The sequence below is a fragment of the Balaenoptera physalus genome (genome assembly GCF_965194825.1).
Source record: "Balaenoptera physalus genome assembly, chromosome: 15".
Lineage (NCBI taxonomy): Eukaryota > Metazoa > Chordata > Mammalia > Artiodactyla > Balaenopteridae > Balaenoptera > Balaenoptera physalus.
The window spans coordinates 49,071,655-49,089,682 of NC_138894.1; the positions used below are offsets into that span (position 1 = coordinate 49,071,655).

At 33.3% G+C, this 18,028-nt stretch overlaps 1 protein-coding gene across 3 annotated transcripts in view; it reads right to left on the reverse strand.

The window, feature by feature from the left end:
- VRK2 (VRK serine/threonine kinase 2) overlaps window positions 1–18,028 on the reverse strand; it is an 89,622-nt gene that overhangs the window by 39,672 nt on the left and 31,922 nt on the right. For all 3 annotated transcript variants that reach the window (XM_082426286.1, XM_082426284.1, XM_082426285.1), the window contains exons 3-7: window positions 16,365–16,414; window positions 15,609–15,678; window positions 13,895–13,982; window positions 12,161–12,266; window positions 10,863–10,955 (exon numbers count right to left, since the gene is read on the reverse strand). In XM_082426286.1, coding sequence (XP_082282412.1) covers window positions 10,863–10,955; window positions 12,161–12,266; window positions 13,895–13,982; window positions 15,609–15,678; window positions 16,365–16,414 — 407 coding nt within the window. The remainder of the gene's footprint in view (window positions 1–10,862; window positions 10,956–12,160; window positions 12,267–13,894; window positions 13,983–15,608; window positions 15,679–16,364; window positions 16,415–18,028) is intronic.

Below are 18,028 nucleotides of genomic sequence, written 5' to 3' on the forward strand. Positions count from 1 at the left end.
TTGTACACTTTAAGTGACTGTAAACACCACCATGTTATTTAATCTACGGTATAACCCTATACACGTGATATCAAAATATTTGAAAGTAGCCTCGCCACCTGTACCATCTAGCAATATTATGGTATCATCAAGCTAAGACCATATAATGCTACTCTGGAAGTAATAAGATACAGAGGTATGTTACCAGGACTATATACGTTCAACAAAGGAAATACTCTCTCTAAATAGTAACCATATTATCTGCACATACCATGCAAAATTCTTACAAACACAAATTCACACTCCATCTCACAAGTAACTGTGATTGATAAATGAATTATGTTAGAATTCCCTCTAGCAAACAATGAACAAGCAGCTTTAATGAGGCTTATGATCCTACCCTATGGATATCCTAGGGAATCTGAAAGTGAGTATTTGGCCACCAGATACAGGTCAGGTGCTACAATTCCTGCTCCCAGATCATTAAATTTTTTTCTAAATTTAAACTTTTTAACTTCTTTAGCTATGCAACAATAATCAAGACACTTTGGAAACAGTATAAGAAACATTACTTTCAGCAATGAGCATTAAGTTCTTGGAAAACATGTTTTCAGAGAATCACAGACTTTTCCAGCAAGAAGGAACTTTTGAGATCACTTAGTCAGAGTCCCACATTTTATACAGTAAATAGCCGAAGTCCACATAGGTTAAACGATTTTCTGAAAGCTGCAATTCTGTTCAGTGTCAGAGCTGGGACCAGAACCCGGTTTCCTGACTTTCAGTCTAGCACAAGTCCCAGTAATCAAACAAGTGTTTGAAAAATCACAGGTTTCCAATGGTATACTTAACACTCCAGATGTTGACATGAAGAACTGTTCTTCTCTATCTGTGAGGGCCATCACCTTTGACTTAGCAGGAGCTTTGGGGCAGAAACACACGGCGCATGATGGGGTCAAGGAGCTGAACAATCAAGTACCACTTAGTCCTGGTACTAAGTGAGAGGTATTGGCCTCATGTCCTGAGAAGTCAATAAAGTATTTCTTGAAGGGTTATTACAAAAGGAACACTAACCTAGGGGCTGTGAGGAATACAAAAGAAGGAAGAGAAGTATACCTTCCTATAAGTTTCAAGGAGTTCTTTCTAGTTCAGAATATAAGACAACACAAGACAAGTGAGACTTGAGTGCTCATGTGTGTAAAATACACATTAGAAGCTAAAGGAAATTAGAAACAGAGATCAGTGCAGATCAGAATCATCAAGAAAGGCTTCAGGTAAGAGCAGGGATGTAGGCTTTGTGTGAAAAAACAACATGCTTCTGATCAACAAAGGGGTGGCCTTACATAAATAAAAAGATGGGTACAAACCCTGATTTTAATTAAAATGCTTCAACTTCCTTCACTAGTGACACTGGGAGATGCAGCCAAATGAATGGTACTAACTCACTGGCAAAACCACCACTCAGTATCGTTTCTGGTAATACTATTTTAATTTAAAGAATTTTTTAACCAAACCAGTACACTTGATTTCTATTTCTTGTACAAAGTACAATATTAGCACTAAAGCATTTTCTTTAATCTTTTGTCTAAAATAAAGATTTTTTAAAATATCTTACTAAAACAGAGATGATGTACCTAAAAAATCCCAGATTTTTTTAAAATGAGATTTTTCCACAGGTGAAGTTGGGATTGTTTTTCTTTCAGTAAAAATGTTGAAAATCATGAAAGAAAGAAGGTAAAGGGTGTACACTTCAAGAATCTTCAAAATTCTATATTTGGATAGTATCAGATGAATTATCAAGAAATGGCCAAAATGCTATTAAAATACAGGGAAAGTGATGAGAAGAATCAAAATAATCTACAATAGGCCATTCGGACTCTCAATGGGGCTATTTTTAAAGAAAAACATTGCTTGATCCCACTATGAATATTATTTTGGGAAAATTTTCCCCAAAAACCCAACAAAATAAAAACATTCCAGAACATCAATTGTGCCCCCAATTGGCTATCCAGGACATGACTTTTGATTATTATCCTTGTCAGAACTTTTCCATTCCACCGTAACTAAGAAGGCTGCTGTTTTTATCCAATACTTCTTTGACTCTACTTCCCAATTTTACCTCAATCCTAACAACCCTATTGCTTTGACAAAGGCTGTATAAATGTCAACTTTTCTTGCCTTTTTCTCTTGCCAAATCATTCAACAACATCTTCCCTCTCTAATTTTGAATCTTTTTTTCCCACTTATTTTTTTTTGTTCATTAAATAGCTTACTGCTGAAGTTCCTTTCTCCATAGTTTAAATTCAAAACACACATGAAGAGAGAACTAATGTTTAAAACAATAAACCAAGAAAACTTTCTGGAAATAAAAGGCTTATTTTATATATCAAAAGGGCCCATCAGATATCTGGGAAAACTGATACACAATGATCTACTCTAAAACATATCCTGGTAAAATGATTAGACACTATTAATAAAGGAAAAAATCCTAAAGAGAGCATGGCAAAAAGGACAAATGACATACAACAGTAAGTATTAAACTGGCAACAGACTTATTAAAAGCAAACTGAAAACAAGGCAAAAATAGATCAGCCTTTTCAAGAAATTCAAGGAAAAAAAGTATGAACTAGATATTTTAAATCCATCCAAGCTATCCTTCAGGCATCAATGCTATTGCAAAAGTTTTATACATGCAAGGGAATGCTACACCCATGGGCACTTCTTGAACAATCTACTAGAAGATTAGTTTCAAACAATCAAAAGATGAGTAACTTTGGCAAAAGGACAGAAGGGTGATCATTTAATATAATTATCTCTAACACTAAAAAAACAAGGCTAGGGATAAATGAAGAATATACAAATGATATATATTCTGACAAAGTAGTACAACTTCAAGACAACAGTAAGGAAAGGAGAAAAGTAAAATAAACTCACTGATAGTGAACTTATTAAAGTTGTGGTAAAAAAAAAAAATACCACAAAAGACTATCATAGTAGTACTAAAAAGTTAAACACAGAAGAGTGGGCTCAAAGCATCTTTAAAAGGTGTAAATACCAAGATTATCACTACAACAAAAATATAAGCTTTCATAAACAGACTCCTCCCCCACAAAAAAATTTAAAAGAATATAAGATCAAAGAAAACACATAAGAAATACAGCAAACATAATTATGAGTATTTACCAAATGGCACAGCAATGATCTTTATAAAACAGAAACTACAGCAGAATCAAGGAGACCAACAGAAACACATTAACCATTGAAGGCTTAAATACCACTCTCGGTACAAAATAGATCAAGTGGACAAAAACTAAATGAAAATATAGATGACATAAATAATACAGTCAATAAGGTAGATCTTCTGGAAAGATATTAAACTTTACACTATGAAAATAGAGACTATCTTTTCCTCAAGAAAACATGGAAGACTGACAAAAACTGATCCTCTTCTAAGTCATGATAAAAGCTTCAGTGCATTCCAAATAAAATTATTATAAACAATACTCTGACCATTTTGTCACAAGTCTAGATTTTAATAACCAAAAATTTTTAAGAGGTCTTTCTACATGAAAACTTAAAAACCTTCTACTGCACTGCTTTTTGGTGAAGAAATACAAACCTTCGAAAAAATAAAGATAATAAAAACACTACATATCAAAATCCATGAAGTACAATATAAAGCAGTGACCAGAGGAAATATCATGGCCTTAAACACCTAAAGAAGTAAAAAATTTTTTAATGAAAATAAATGAATTAGATCCCAAATTGAAGACCAAGAAAAAAGAACAAAAGGGTCAAATTAAAAGAGCACAAGAAAAGATATAACAAAGGCAAAATCAGAAATTAATGAAATAGAAAAGAAAAAACAATATATCTCATTAATAAATCAAAATCCAAGTTTGCTGAAAAATTAACATAATGGACAAACTAGCTACTTTCATCAAGGCAAAAAAAAAAAAAATGAAGAAAAAAGCAAAAAATAAAATAAAAAATAACTAGAAGGAAACAATCATTGAAGGAGAAGAAATTTAAAAGTCCTAAGAGAGTACAATGCAGACCACCACACAAATAAATTTGAAAAACTAGACAAAACTGCTAACTACTAAAATTGACCCAACTAGAGATTAAAGAACTTAACAATCAATTTCCATGGGAAAAAATCAAGAGTTACAAGGAATGTCCTCACCAGAACCAGAGAATTTCACGTTAAAAAAAAAAAAATGCTGCCAATATAGTAGAAATAGTTCTGGAACACAGAAAATGAAGGTAAACCTCAAATTCTTTTTATGAAGCAAGTTGAATGTTGATACCTGAATCTGATAAAAAAAAATAGTACAAAAACATAATTACAGGCCAGTATCACTTTTAAATACCAATAATAAAATACTACATAAAATATTACTGAACACACTTCAGTACCATATTAAGTAAATAATATACCATAGGGCTTCCCTGGTGGCGCAGTGGTTGAGAATCTGCCTGCCAATGCAGGGGACACAGGTTAGAGCCCTGGTCTGGGAAGATCCCACATGCCGTGGAGCAACTGGGCCCGTGAGCCACAATTACTGAGCCTGCGCGTCTGGAGCCTGTGCTCCGCAACAAGAGAGGCCGCGATAGTCAGAGGCCCGCGCACCGCGATGAGGGGTGGCCCCCGCTTGCCACAACTAGAGAAAGCCCTCGCACAGAAACGAAGACCCAACACAGCCATAAATAAATAAAAATAAATAAATAAATAAATAAATTTATAAAAAAAAATAAAATAAAATAATATACCATAACAAAGTGAGATTTATTCCTGGAAAGTACAGTTGGTTCAATATTAGAAGCACAGCAATATATTATACCATATTAATTGACCTGAGAAAAACGTGATCATTTCCGTACATGCTAAACAATCACTCGACAAAATTCAATACCCATTCCACAAAAACAAAACATCCATTCAAGAACAGAGGAACTGGTGATTATTTCCTTAATATAACTATAAAGACACACATAAACATATTCACGTATACACAAATATGCCTTAGTCCTAAAGCCAGTATCACATTTAGTGGGGGTACTACTTTAGGCATTTCCAATAAGATTAAGAAGAGGAAAGGATGGTCATGAACCTCACTACAATTTACTATATACTGGATGCATATTAGGCAAAACAAATCGGAAATATAAGAAGTGGAAAAGAAGGAAAACTAGTATCTCCTTGTATATGATATACAGTTTCCTAAGAAAACCCTGGAGAATCATTACTAAAACTACTCCAAATTCAGTAAATTAACAGGATATAAAATGAATGCATAAAAATCAATAACTTTCATATACACAAACAATAATCACTTAGAAGACAAAACAGTAGACTAAAACTGCACTGACAGTACAAACAAAAATGGTTTACTATTTAGGAATAAGTGTAACAAGAAATGTGTAAAACTAATATGAGGAAAGCTTTAAAATACCTCAGAAGATACGAAAGTAAAAACTGGTGAAATTCAAAAACATTCCCTGTTGTTGAATAGAACATCTATAATCATAACGATGTCAGGTTTTCCCAAAATTAATTTAACAAAATTCCAATGAAAATGCTACACAACAAAATATAGAAAAATATGAATAGCTAGAATTACACTGAAAAAGAAAATCTACGAGGCACTACCAGCCCTACCAGATATTAAAATACACTACAAAGCCTCAGAAACTAATGCACTAGTATGGCAATGAAGCATAAATAGAGTCAAACCAGAAGGATTCAATGGAAAGTACATGAATAAACTCGAGTATGTACGGGAATTTAGTATATAATAAAGGTGGCATCTAATATCACTGAAGCAAAGTTTTTTATTTTTAATAAATATTGTTGAAAACTTGGAAAATCATTTAGGAAAAGACAAAATTTGGTTGATACCTCCTGTCATGTAAAAGAATAAACTCTAAGTGAAAAAGAGATTTAAATGTAAAGAATGAAGTCATATAATAAAATTCATATATACCTGTCTGTAGAACAAGGTTACTAACTATGACTCAATATCCATAGTAAATGAAAGATTGATAAATTTGACATTAAAAATTTAAAAATTCATCTTCTACATGACAATAAAACAACACAAGTATAATCAAAGGAGAAAAGTCAAATTGGGAGAAAATATCTGCAAAATATGTAATAGATTAATGGCTAATATAATTCATATCTAAAGAAGTCTTCAAAATCAAGGAATAAATACAAAAAAATGTTAGAAAAATGGGCAAAAGACGTGAGCAGACAATTCACAATAAATAAATAAATAAAATTTAAAAACTGGTCCTTTTTACTTACAGCAATGAGGGAATACAATGCCTGGATTTATGCTCCCACTTCATGTGGGATAAATAAAACAATAACTTTTAAAAAACCTACTACTAGATATAACTACACATCTACTATAATGGCTTAAATGTTTAAAACTAATGAAACCAAGTGGTGGCAAGATATGGGGCAACTGGAATTATCCACGTTGCTGGTGGGAAGGTATAATGGTACAATCACTCTGGAAAACAGGGTGGCTGTTTCTTTTAAAGTTAAACATACACTTCCACACAACCCGGAAATTCCACTCCTAGTTATTTACCCAGAAGAAGTTAAAATATATACCTACACAAAAACCTGTACGTGAATGTTTATACATCTTCATTCATAATGGTCAAAAACTGGAAACAACACAAATATCTATCCAGAGGTAAACAGATAAAGAAACTGCAGTAGTTTCCAATGGACTACTACCTATCATTAAAGAGGAATGAACTACTAATGAACTACAGCATGGATAAATCTCAGAAATATTATGCTAAGTAAAAGAAGCCAGACACAAAGAGTAAAAACCTATATAATTCCATTTACATGACATCCCTAAAAATGCAAAAAAAAAAAAAAGGGGGGGCAGAAATCATTTCCTCAGGGTGAGAAAAGGGGACTGACTGAGAGAATTTCTGAGGATGATAGAAACGCTCTGTCTTGATTATAGTAGTGGTTATACGATATACATGTGTCAAAACACATCAAACTATACATTTAAAAGGATGAATTTTACTGTTTGTAAATTATACTTCAATAAACCTAACCTTAAAAAAGTATGCAGACTTTTAAAGGCTTTTAATATATATTTCCAAATTGCCCTTCCATTAACTTAATTTCTTCTCCTACTCCCATTTAATTTACATTCCCACTGGCATTCTACAAGTGTCTGCACCCTCATCAGCCTCAATGTCATCAGATTATTATTTTAGATTTTTCCTATTTGATAAGTTCTTTCAAAATGTTGCCTCACTGTTTTGATCTGCATATTTCTTAGTTTTTAGTGATGGTGAACTTTTTTTCATTTATTTCTCAGGTAGTCGTATTTCTTTTCTGCTCATTCTTTTTCATCATTGTTTTAAGAAATTACTTGGTGTTTAATTTTCTTAAAGCTTGCTATATATCCTAAAATATTTGTCATAAATATACTTCCCAGATTTTCACTTGCCTTTCATTTTTCAATTTTTTTAATATACGGATATCTTCAAATTTGAAATTTCACAATATTTTATACGATTTTGGGGGTATTTTTATTTAGAAATTTCTTTCCTCATGTACAGTTCAGTTAAATATTCAGCTAAATGTTTTCTAATTATTTATAGACTCAATTTTTTAACTCTTTAAATCTCTGTTGATACACTGGCTACTAGCCACATGTGGTTTTGTAAATGTAAACCAATTAAAATTAAGGTTTTTTTCCTAGGTTTCTTCTAGTTGTATGGTTTCAGGTCTTACATTTAAGTCTTTAATCCATTTTGAGTTTATTTTTGTGTATGGTATAAGAGTCCAATTTCATTCTTTTGCATGTGTGTATCCCATTTTCCCACCACCATTTATTGATGAGACTATCTTTGCCCTATTAAATATTCTTGGCACCCCTGTCAAAAATTAGTTGATCGTATATGCATGGCTCTCTATTCTGTTCCATTGGGCTATGTCTGTTTTTATGCCAAAAGCATACTGTTTTGATTACTATAGCATTGTAATATAGTTTGATTCAGGAAGTGTAATGCCTCCAGCTTTGTTCTTTCTCAAGATTGCTTTGGCTATTCAGGGTCTTTTGTGGTTCCATACACATTTTAGGATTGGTTTTTTATTTCTGTGAAAAATGCCATTGGATTTTGGTAGGAATTCCATTGAATCCGGAGATTGCTTTGGGTAGTACAGACATTTTAATAATGTTAATTCTTCTAATCCTTGAGCACCGGCCTTGGCAATGATTTTTTGCAATTGAAACCAAAAGCATAGGTAACAAAACCAAAACTAAACAAGTAGGACTACATCAAACTAAAATGATTCTGCACAACCAAGGAAACCATAAACAAAATGAAAAGGCAAGCTATGGGATGGGAGAAAATACTTGCAGACTACATATCTGATAAGGGGTTAATATCTAAAATACATAAGAACTCATATAACTCACTCGCAAGACAAAATAACCCAATTCAAAAATGGGCAAAGAAGCTAAAGAGACACTTTTCCAAAGAAGACATTCAAATGGCCAACTAGTATATGAAAAAGTGCTCAACATTATTAATCATCAGGGAAATGAAAAATTAAAACCACAATGAGACAATACCTCACACCTGTTAGAATGGCTATTAGAGATAACAAGTGTTGGTGAGGGTATGGGAGAAAAGGGAGCCCTTGTACGCTGTTGGTGGGAATGTAAATTGGTACAGTCATTATGGAAAACTGTATGGAGGTTCCTCAAAAAAATAAAAAAAAAAACATTAAAAATTGAACTACCATATGATCCAGCAATCCACTTCTGGGTATATATCTAAAGGAGAAGAAATCATTATCTTGAAGAGATATCTGTATTCCCATGTTACTGCAGCATTATTAAAAATAGCCAAGATACATACATGACCTTAGTGTCTGCTGATGGATAAATGGACAAAGAAAATGTGGTATATATATGCCATGGAGTATTATTCAGTCATAAAAAAGAAAGAAATATGCCACTTGCAACAACATGGGTGAACCTAGAGGACATTATGCTAGAGGATATTATGCTAAGTGAAATAAACTAAGACACACTGAAAGACAAATACTGTATGATCTCAGTTATATGTGGCATATACAAAAGTGAAACTTATAAATCAGAGTATAGAACAGTGGTACCAGGGGCTGGGGTGTGGAAGAAATGGGGAGATGCTGGTCAGAGGGTACAAACTTTTAGTTAGAAGATGAGTAAGTTCTGCGGATCTAATGCCCAACATGGTGACTATAGTTAATAATGCTGTAAACTTCAAATTTACTAAGAGTAGGTCTTAAGTGTTCTCACCACAAAACAAAACAGAAGGTAACTATGTGAAGTGATCAATGTGTTAACTTGATTAATCACTTCACAATATATATGTATAATAAATCATCACTTTGTATACCTTAAATAAATCATGTTGTACAACCTAAACATATGCAATTTTTGTCAACTAAACCTCAATAAAGCTGGGGAAGAAAGCAAGATGAAAATAATTATTAATTAGAATTAAGTTAAATTTAAAATTCAGTTCTTCGGTCACACTAGTCTCATTATTTAAGACTATTTTTTAGAGCAGTTTCAAATTCAATTTTACTAAATGTAGAGCAATTTAGGTAAAACTGAGTGGAAGGTACAGCAAGTTCTCATACACCACTCTCCCCTCCTCCCAAATATAGCCTTGCACACTATCAACATCCCACACCACAGTATTACATCTGTTACAACGGATGAACCTACACCGATACGTCACTATCACCAAAAGTCTACAGTTTACGTTAGGGTCCACTTGTGGTGTTGAATATTCTATGGCTTTTGACAAATGTATAATGACATGTATTCACAATTGTTTCACTTCCCTCAAAGTCCTCTGTACTCCGCCAATTCATCCCTCCCTTCTCTCTAACTCTTGGCAATCACTGATGTTTTTAGTACCTTCATATTTTTGCCTGTTCCGAAAGTTATTTAATTGGAATTATACAGATTTTCAGTTAGTAATATGCATGTAGCTTCCTTCATGTCTTTTCATGTCTTAACTGCTCATTTCTTTTTAATGTGGAGTACTACTGCATTGTCCAGATGAACCACAGTTTATTTAACTATTAAAGGACATCTTTATTCAAGTTTTGGCAACTATGAATAAAGCTGCTATAAACATCTGTGTGTAGGTATTTCTGTGGATATAAGTTTTCAACTCCTTTGGGTAAATACCAAGGAATTTAACTGCCGGATCATATGTTACAGTATGTTCAGTTTCGTAAGAAACTGCCAAACTGTCTTCCACAGTGGCCATACCACCAGCAATGAATGAGAGTTCCTGTTGTTCCACATCTTCACCAGCATTTGGTATTGTACTACCCACACTGCCAGTGCTTAACAGCCACATGTGGCTAATGGCTCCCATACTGGACAGTAACATACAGGATATTTCCATCATCACAAAAAGTTGTATCGGCAATGCTGCTCTGTTTAAAACTTAATTGTTTATACAGTGGAAGAAGAACTAAGGGGACAGCCTTTTTTTTTTTTTTCTCTGCATAAATCCATCCCATCTCTCATTGCATTTTGAATGGTTTTTGTTTATATTTGCTCAGAAGTTCAAATCCCTGCTCAGCCACTATATGTCCATTAATAAATTACTTACCCCCCCCCCCGCCCCCAGTCTCAGCTTCCTCATCCTAATCACTTATCAGTTTAGTGCATTAAATTAGATAAGCAAGATAGGATAAATCACAACACTCATCATGTTAAGTCCTCATTTGCAAACTCTTGCCTGTTAGGAGTTTGCTTTTTGAATGTCTCGGTATGGCACTTTGAGGATCCTTACGGAAGGCAAAAGCTTACTACTGTATTTACCTGATGTGGATTCCTGTAACCCAAAAGTAGATTCGCTGCTTTTATATCAGCATGAACATATTCATTTTCATGTATATATTCCAGTACATCCAACTGTGAAAAGAAATATATAAGGTTATACTGATGTCTATTTAGAACTCCTGATCAACCTGAACATTCTGAATAGAGAATAACATGCATTTTTTTTCACATTAACAATGACAAAATGATGTATTTCACAATTATGCATTTATCTATTCTAAAATTATCACATGTGCTGGTCGCTCATCCTGGGAAAAAGGTGAATAAAAGGATCCTCAAATATCAAGTGTTTCAAAGGCACCTCTGATGGGGAGGAAGCCAAGACTCAACAATGCCTATGCTCCTGACAGCACGGTGCCCAAATCACACTGTGCAAAGAGGAAAAACTTGATAAAATCAGAGACCTAAAGTGAAATAATCATGACTCCCACTCAACAATCCCTCGCCCAAGCAATAATTATAAATAAGTTTTTGGGGCTCCCAGAACAAAATCCCACGTCCAGGATCACAGAGAAAGGCATTCTCCCTCTGTAGAGTAACAGAAAACACCTATGCTTCATCTCTGAAACCCTTGAGGCTTGCATGTTACCTACGCCTAGTGCTCAATAAACATTTGTTGGCTGCCTAGAGGATGGATGGGAAAATTAATGAATTCTGTTTGCCACATCCCAACCTGGCATGAGTAGTTGCATTCTATCTAAAGTGGAAAAAATAAAATGGAGCTTTAGGCAAACCAAACACAAACAAGATAAGACGAATACGTGGTATAAACAAAATGTGTGCATGGGTGCTATTAAGATTTCATTGCTTCTTATTTGGCAAAGTATATATTATTCATTGCCACACTAATTACTGCCACCATCCCAAACTCATAATAAAAACTTTATAGCACCCCCTTACCACCACATGTGTAGTATGGAAAATAATATATTTTGCCATACTTTGCATTGTTATAAATATAACTGACAAAAGAGAGGTTATTCTTATAGCAATGCAAGCTTGTTCTGATATGTAAAACAAAGCTGTGAGAAAAAAAAAAAAATCAGACTGTAGAACCAAAGCCTAATTGAGTTTGTAGTGCCAAACACAGCACATTCTGTCACTTACAGAGCCCACTGTTATCAATTTCACCAAAATAGTATCTACACTCAATAACTGACATTTCTAGGGCAATAATCCTTCATTCTCTGATAATTCCACAAAGGGCAACAATTTGTATGTCGTAACAAGTAAATAATCTGAAAATGGAGCATGGGAAATAAGTCATTCTTTCTTACCATTCGGATACCTAGCTGCAGGACAGTTGACTTTTTAAAAGTACCATTCTGGTCTGAGATCTTCTGCAAATCTATTCCCAGTCTTTCCATTACCATAAATCTGTAACTATAAGAAGGAGAAGTCAAAAGGAGATGTTAAAATAGCAAAGCTGAAACTGTCTATTTATGAATTTGAAACAATGGAAAAATACCCCCACCTTAATAAAGAATGATGCAATCTGAACCATTAGAGAATGAATGTACGTTAATAATCTTGCCGTTCTTTTGCAGAAACATACTAAGTATTTACTTTGCAGTTAGTTTTTGAGTAGAAGAGCACGCTGTGCTGAACCACTCACACTGTCTCAGAACATGAAAAGAGAAGTCTTTCTAAATTAGTCTTGAACTTAATTCATTTTGACTCCCATCACCTTCTTGCCATATGGCCTTGAGCAATTATTTTTCCATACAGAAGATTTTATTTATGTCTGTTTCTTGACCTTATAAAATCATATTTACTTTATCTATACATTTATAAACATGTGTTCTTCTAAATGTACGTCTTCCTTTTCTTTTCTGTTTGGGACCTCTCCCCCCCCGTTTCTTCCCTTCACTTACATACCCATATCAGCCCCTATTCTATATCTATCTATGTATACACACACACAAACACATATAGGAATTTTTGTATTTTTTTGACAAAAATGCAATCTAATTATATGAACTTTTCTGCATCATACTTTTTTCAATAATATCTCATTGAAATCCTTCCAAATCAACTGGTAGAGCTCTAATTGATTCCTTTAATGGGCTGCATAGTATTACATGATATAGATGTACCATGGTTTACTCAGTCATTCACCCCCCTATAGGTAGCCCTTTACTTTGTTTCAAGATTACTCTTTGTTCATTTTTTTTTAATTTATAGCATTTAAAGACCATTTAGGCAAAGCACTGACCTCTGAGCCTATTTTCTCACCTAGGAAAAGAAATATTATCACCTATCTTAAAAGGCTAATGAAAGAACAAAATGGGTACCTAACAAATGACATTTTTTTAAAAAAATCACTACTAATTAATTATTTATATGTGATGACTAGCAATGTTTGGTAAGTTTAAAAATATTTCTACAAATTTTTGGTTGTGCCTCTCCTCAAGAGATGGAGCTTAATTAGATCTCCTCTCTTCAATAAGGGGTAGACTTAATGACTTGCTTCTAGCAAAGAGAATACAATAGAAATGATGGGCTATCACGTCTAAAATTAGATTATAAAAGGACTGTGACTTTCTTTTTGGATGCATGCTCTTGTGTGTGCTCTTTCTCCTTCTCTCTCTCTTTCAATTACAGCAAGCCAGCTGCCATGCCTTTATGACACTCAGGCACCCTCTGGAGAGACCTACATGGTGAGGAAGTGAGGCCTGCCAACAATCACGTGAGAGAATTTAAAAGCTGATGCTCTTAGGCCTGCCAATAGCCACATGAGTGATCTTGAAAGCAGATCCTTCCCCAGTCGAGCCTTGAGAAGACTACAGCCCAAAAGATATCTGACTACATCCTCATGAGAAGTCCTGAGCAAGAACCATCTAGGGAAGCCATTTATACATAGATAACTGACCCACAGAAACTAAGATAATATTAGTTTGTCATTATAAGCCACCACATTTTAGGTCATTAGTTATATAGCAACGAATAACTAATAGACCACATGAGAAATAGTTACAGGACAATATTTGATTATAATAATTCCATTTTACCTTTTTCCCTTGAATTCAGTAATACCAGATCCATAAAACTGAGGAATTCCTAAATAATCAAGCTGTTTGAGTTCTATCCATTTTTTGACTGCAAAGACAAATTTCACAGGAAAAAAGGTATACTTTTTTAGAAAGGTATTTCTTACTTTTGCATAGATGCTTAAACTTATTTAGCTAACTTAAATAGAAATTAGACCTTCCTAAAAACATTTTTTAAAAATCAAATATATCTAGCTAATAGTTGCAAATTCTATTTATCACTATAATTAACATAAAAACATACACAGATTTCTAACATTTTAAAATTTTAAATCAGTTATAACCAAAACAAAAATAGTCATAGTCACTCTACTCAATACTCTATAATGACCTATATCGGAAAAGAATCTAAAAAAGAGTGGATATATATATAATATATATATGTATATATGTATAAATGATTCACTTTGCTGTATAGCAGAAACTAACACAACATTGTAAATCCACTATACCCCCCCAAAAAAATTTTTTTAATATAAAAAATAAAATATGCAATAAAAAACAATAACAAAAATAGCATAGTCATAAAATGCATTGATATCATTCACACAAATGTTTCTGTTCATTAAAAAAATTCATTCCCTTATATGTTTGTTACATTTTTAAATATAAAATATGTTAACCACCAAAGGATCAGTAGAAAGATAGCTTTTTCTTCCGTATTACTAAAAGTCTAAAGCCACAGTAGTCAAAATAAATAAATAAATAAATAAAAATTGGGCAGAAAAATCATCTTACTCTGAAACTGTTGTACTGAAACTGTTTTGATTAAATTTTGTTTAAAAAATCAAATCCACTTAAATAATCAGGCAGCTTATTTAATTTTTCATTTTTCTACCATATATGCTTAATGTTTAAGACAGCTCTACTGATAAACAATGAAGTTTAATGGATTCTGTTTGTCACTCTGACATAGTTTAAGCAGTTAGTAAAGACTACAGTCTTAATGTTCAGAAGGTTTCGTTCAAGAAAACAAAGTTAATTATTGAGGTTAGACTCATCATTCTCTTTCCTAAATATAATGTAAAGGACCTTAATTATACTCATATCAATTTCCTTTATAGCTTTACTAGTCCATCTATATCATATAGTATTTATAACATGCTTTTTTCCTTCTTAGCTCTGCTCATATTTATTTCATATTCCAATCCTCTAACTGGTAGTTCTTACATCTGATATCCAGCTCCAATTAATTACTCAACATACAAATATTTAACATTTTTAACTTATTTTCTAAATCATCTTAATGTTTAATCATTTCCATACACTATGCCCTAATCTATTCTATGGTCATTCCTTTTGTTTATAATCTACTGCCCATTTTATTGTCTTTTCCTTATATCCTTCTTAACCAAATGGTTTTTTGTGAAAGAAACAATTTCATTTTACTATCTTTTATACCTAGAGAACTCTTGGTAGCTTAGATCAACAATCCAACATTTTATGTAAAGTAATAGAAATAACTTTGACTTGAAATATATAACCAATTATGTATATAATATCAAGATTTGTATACCATCTGTCTTGTTTTTATATAACAGTTAACTGTATCATTTTACAATAAAAATTCCTAATTGAAAAGAATTTTCCATAAGGCCAGAAAAAGACAAAAATATTAACACCTACTTTAGCAAACACATATATGGAAGTAGCTTACTTTGCTAATTTTACTTACTACAGTCTTTTTTTGCCACTCTTTGATAAAATTTAAGCTCTGAAAATAATGGGCCATTTTCTTGATATTCCTATAAAAGAAAAGAACAGTTCATTTTATTAGAAAAAAATTTTAAAGATGGAATTGGTATTTCAACTGTGAAAATATGAGTATACATATGTAATATATAATAGTACTTGAATCACAAAAATCTCAGAAAAGCACTAAATAAACAAAGAATCTCATTTTTAACATTTTGTAATGCTATCTCTATACAGTCTTAAACATGAAAGTAGTCTTCTTATGGAAAGAACTTACTAAAAACACTGAGAACTGTACACGTACACAGACACTCAGTGTGTACTAACATGTATAACAGGGTGGCTACACTGCAAACTACCCTGATGGTTCATTCATACATGAACCTTTACTGACTGTCTACAATATTTTGTTCATAATACTAGCCACAGGGGATACAAACAAAAATAAAACCTCATTCCTGCCTTTAAGGACTTTATCATCTAGAGCAGAGAGGAAAAGAAAAGGAGAAGATAGAGAGCTAGATAAGATACAAGGATGATAAATGTCAATGCAGAAGAACAAAATTCTCCAGTCTTTACATTTTAATAATGTGAAAATATATCATAATATTAGATGTATTGTTAATTAAAATTATGAAAACTAAGGTGAGAAACATTTTTACAAAAATGAAATGAATAAAGCAGAAAATAAAAATGTCAAATACATGTAAAACACAAATTTAAGAGCAATACTTACCACTTTTATTACATGTCTTGCATCTTTATCTGGGCTATTTATGGGGAAAGCTGCAGAACAAAAGACAGTGAGGAAAACAATAGTTGTTCCCAATTACTGAATGCCTACTATACCCCAGACACTGGACTAAGAACCTCTTATGGTAGGTATCACCTCCATTTTACACAAGATGCTTCTAAGGTTTAACAAGTTGAATAATTTGCTCACTAAGTAGCAGCAGATTGGGGACTGAAACTCAAATCTGACACCACAGCCCACACTCTTCACCATAAACCATACTCAAATATTCAAACATGGAAACCCATAGATTGTATCAATCACATAGATCCAAATGTAGGGGAACCTATTTTCTAGATATATAGCATTAAACCCAATAGATGATATATAGTATAATCCATTGATTGAATTTTGCTAAATTAAAATCTATGATAATTCAGAAGTGAACATTGATTCATTTTAAGTAGAAAGTTCAAAACAACTTCTATTTGGCAAAATTCTAAAATAAATCAAGTTAGAAAGAGAATAAAGTCTTTAAAAAATCATCTCCTGAGCCTAGCAATCAACTACTCCTAAATTAAAGAGTACGTGTCTCATAACATAAGCTCATTTCAATTTCAAGTTATCTTACTTCATTTTATTACTTACCATTTGCATTTTAGATACAGTAATCCAACTTATGAAAATTCCACTGTTCAAATTCTTAAATCAAATCAATCATTTCATCTACATTATCTAAATTATTAAAAGATTACTTTTTATTCAAATCTTGATAAGAGAAGTTGACATGTATATTTATTCATATTGTGAAGGTCTAGAATGTTGTCATTCAACTATTTACTCTTCATTCATTTATTCCTTTATTCATTCAACTAACCAATATTTATTTATCAAGAGGCTAGAATAGGCAAGGCACTGTGTTAAGTGTTTGTCAGGATGATGTTTAAAGGAAAGTGAAAGGATTCCCCCCATCCCCCCGGCAAAGTCGGCCACCACGTCCTGTCCACTGTCCACCACAAACCGTGGGGTGTTGCTCCAGGACCTTGATTCAGACATGTATACTCCCCCATCCATTAAACACTAATGTCTATGTCACTAACTCCGAGCTCTATCTTCAGTCTTGAAGCTGGGCAAGTAGAGGCCTTGTAGGCCAGTGCGGTGCAGCTCAACAACCATGAAAGAAATAAAGATCTGTGACAGGCTACTTAATCTTCAGTGGAATATGCAGATAGAATTGCTGAATTTGGCATGCAGATACCTTTGAGAGCAGTTTGTACCAATTAGCATATTGGAAATGAAAGAAAACAGTGTGTTCCTCCCTTTGCTATTGTAGAAGACATATGAAGTCCCTTATAACCATAGAGTCATAACTATGAAAGAGAAAAGCATCCCTTTGTGTTCCCAAAAACACATGCTATTCCTTTTGGGATAGAGTAGCCAAGCTGAACCCAGAGCCTGCACAACCTGTTCCTCCCCCAGCTTTGAAAGAGCTGATGGAAGCTATCTGGCTGGTCTGAGGAGCCGATGTTGCAGAAATGTCCAGGTGCTTACAGGAAGGATAATCAACAATCAGTGAGAGGCGGAAGCGCACCTTGGCTGCCCAAGGTGCCCACTGCCCCACCGCGGGTAAAGCCCAGGTACAGAATGTTGCCATCCTTTACCCGATT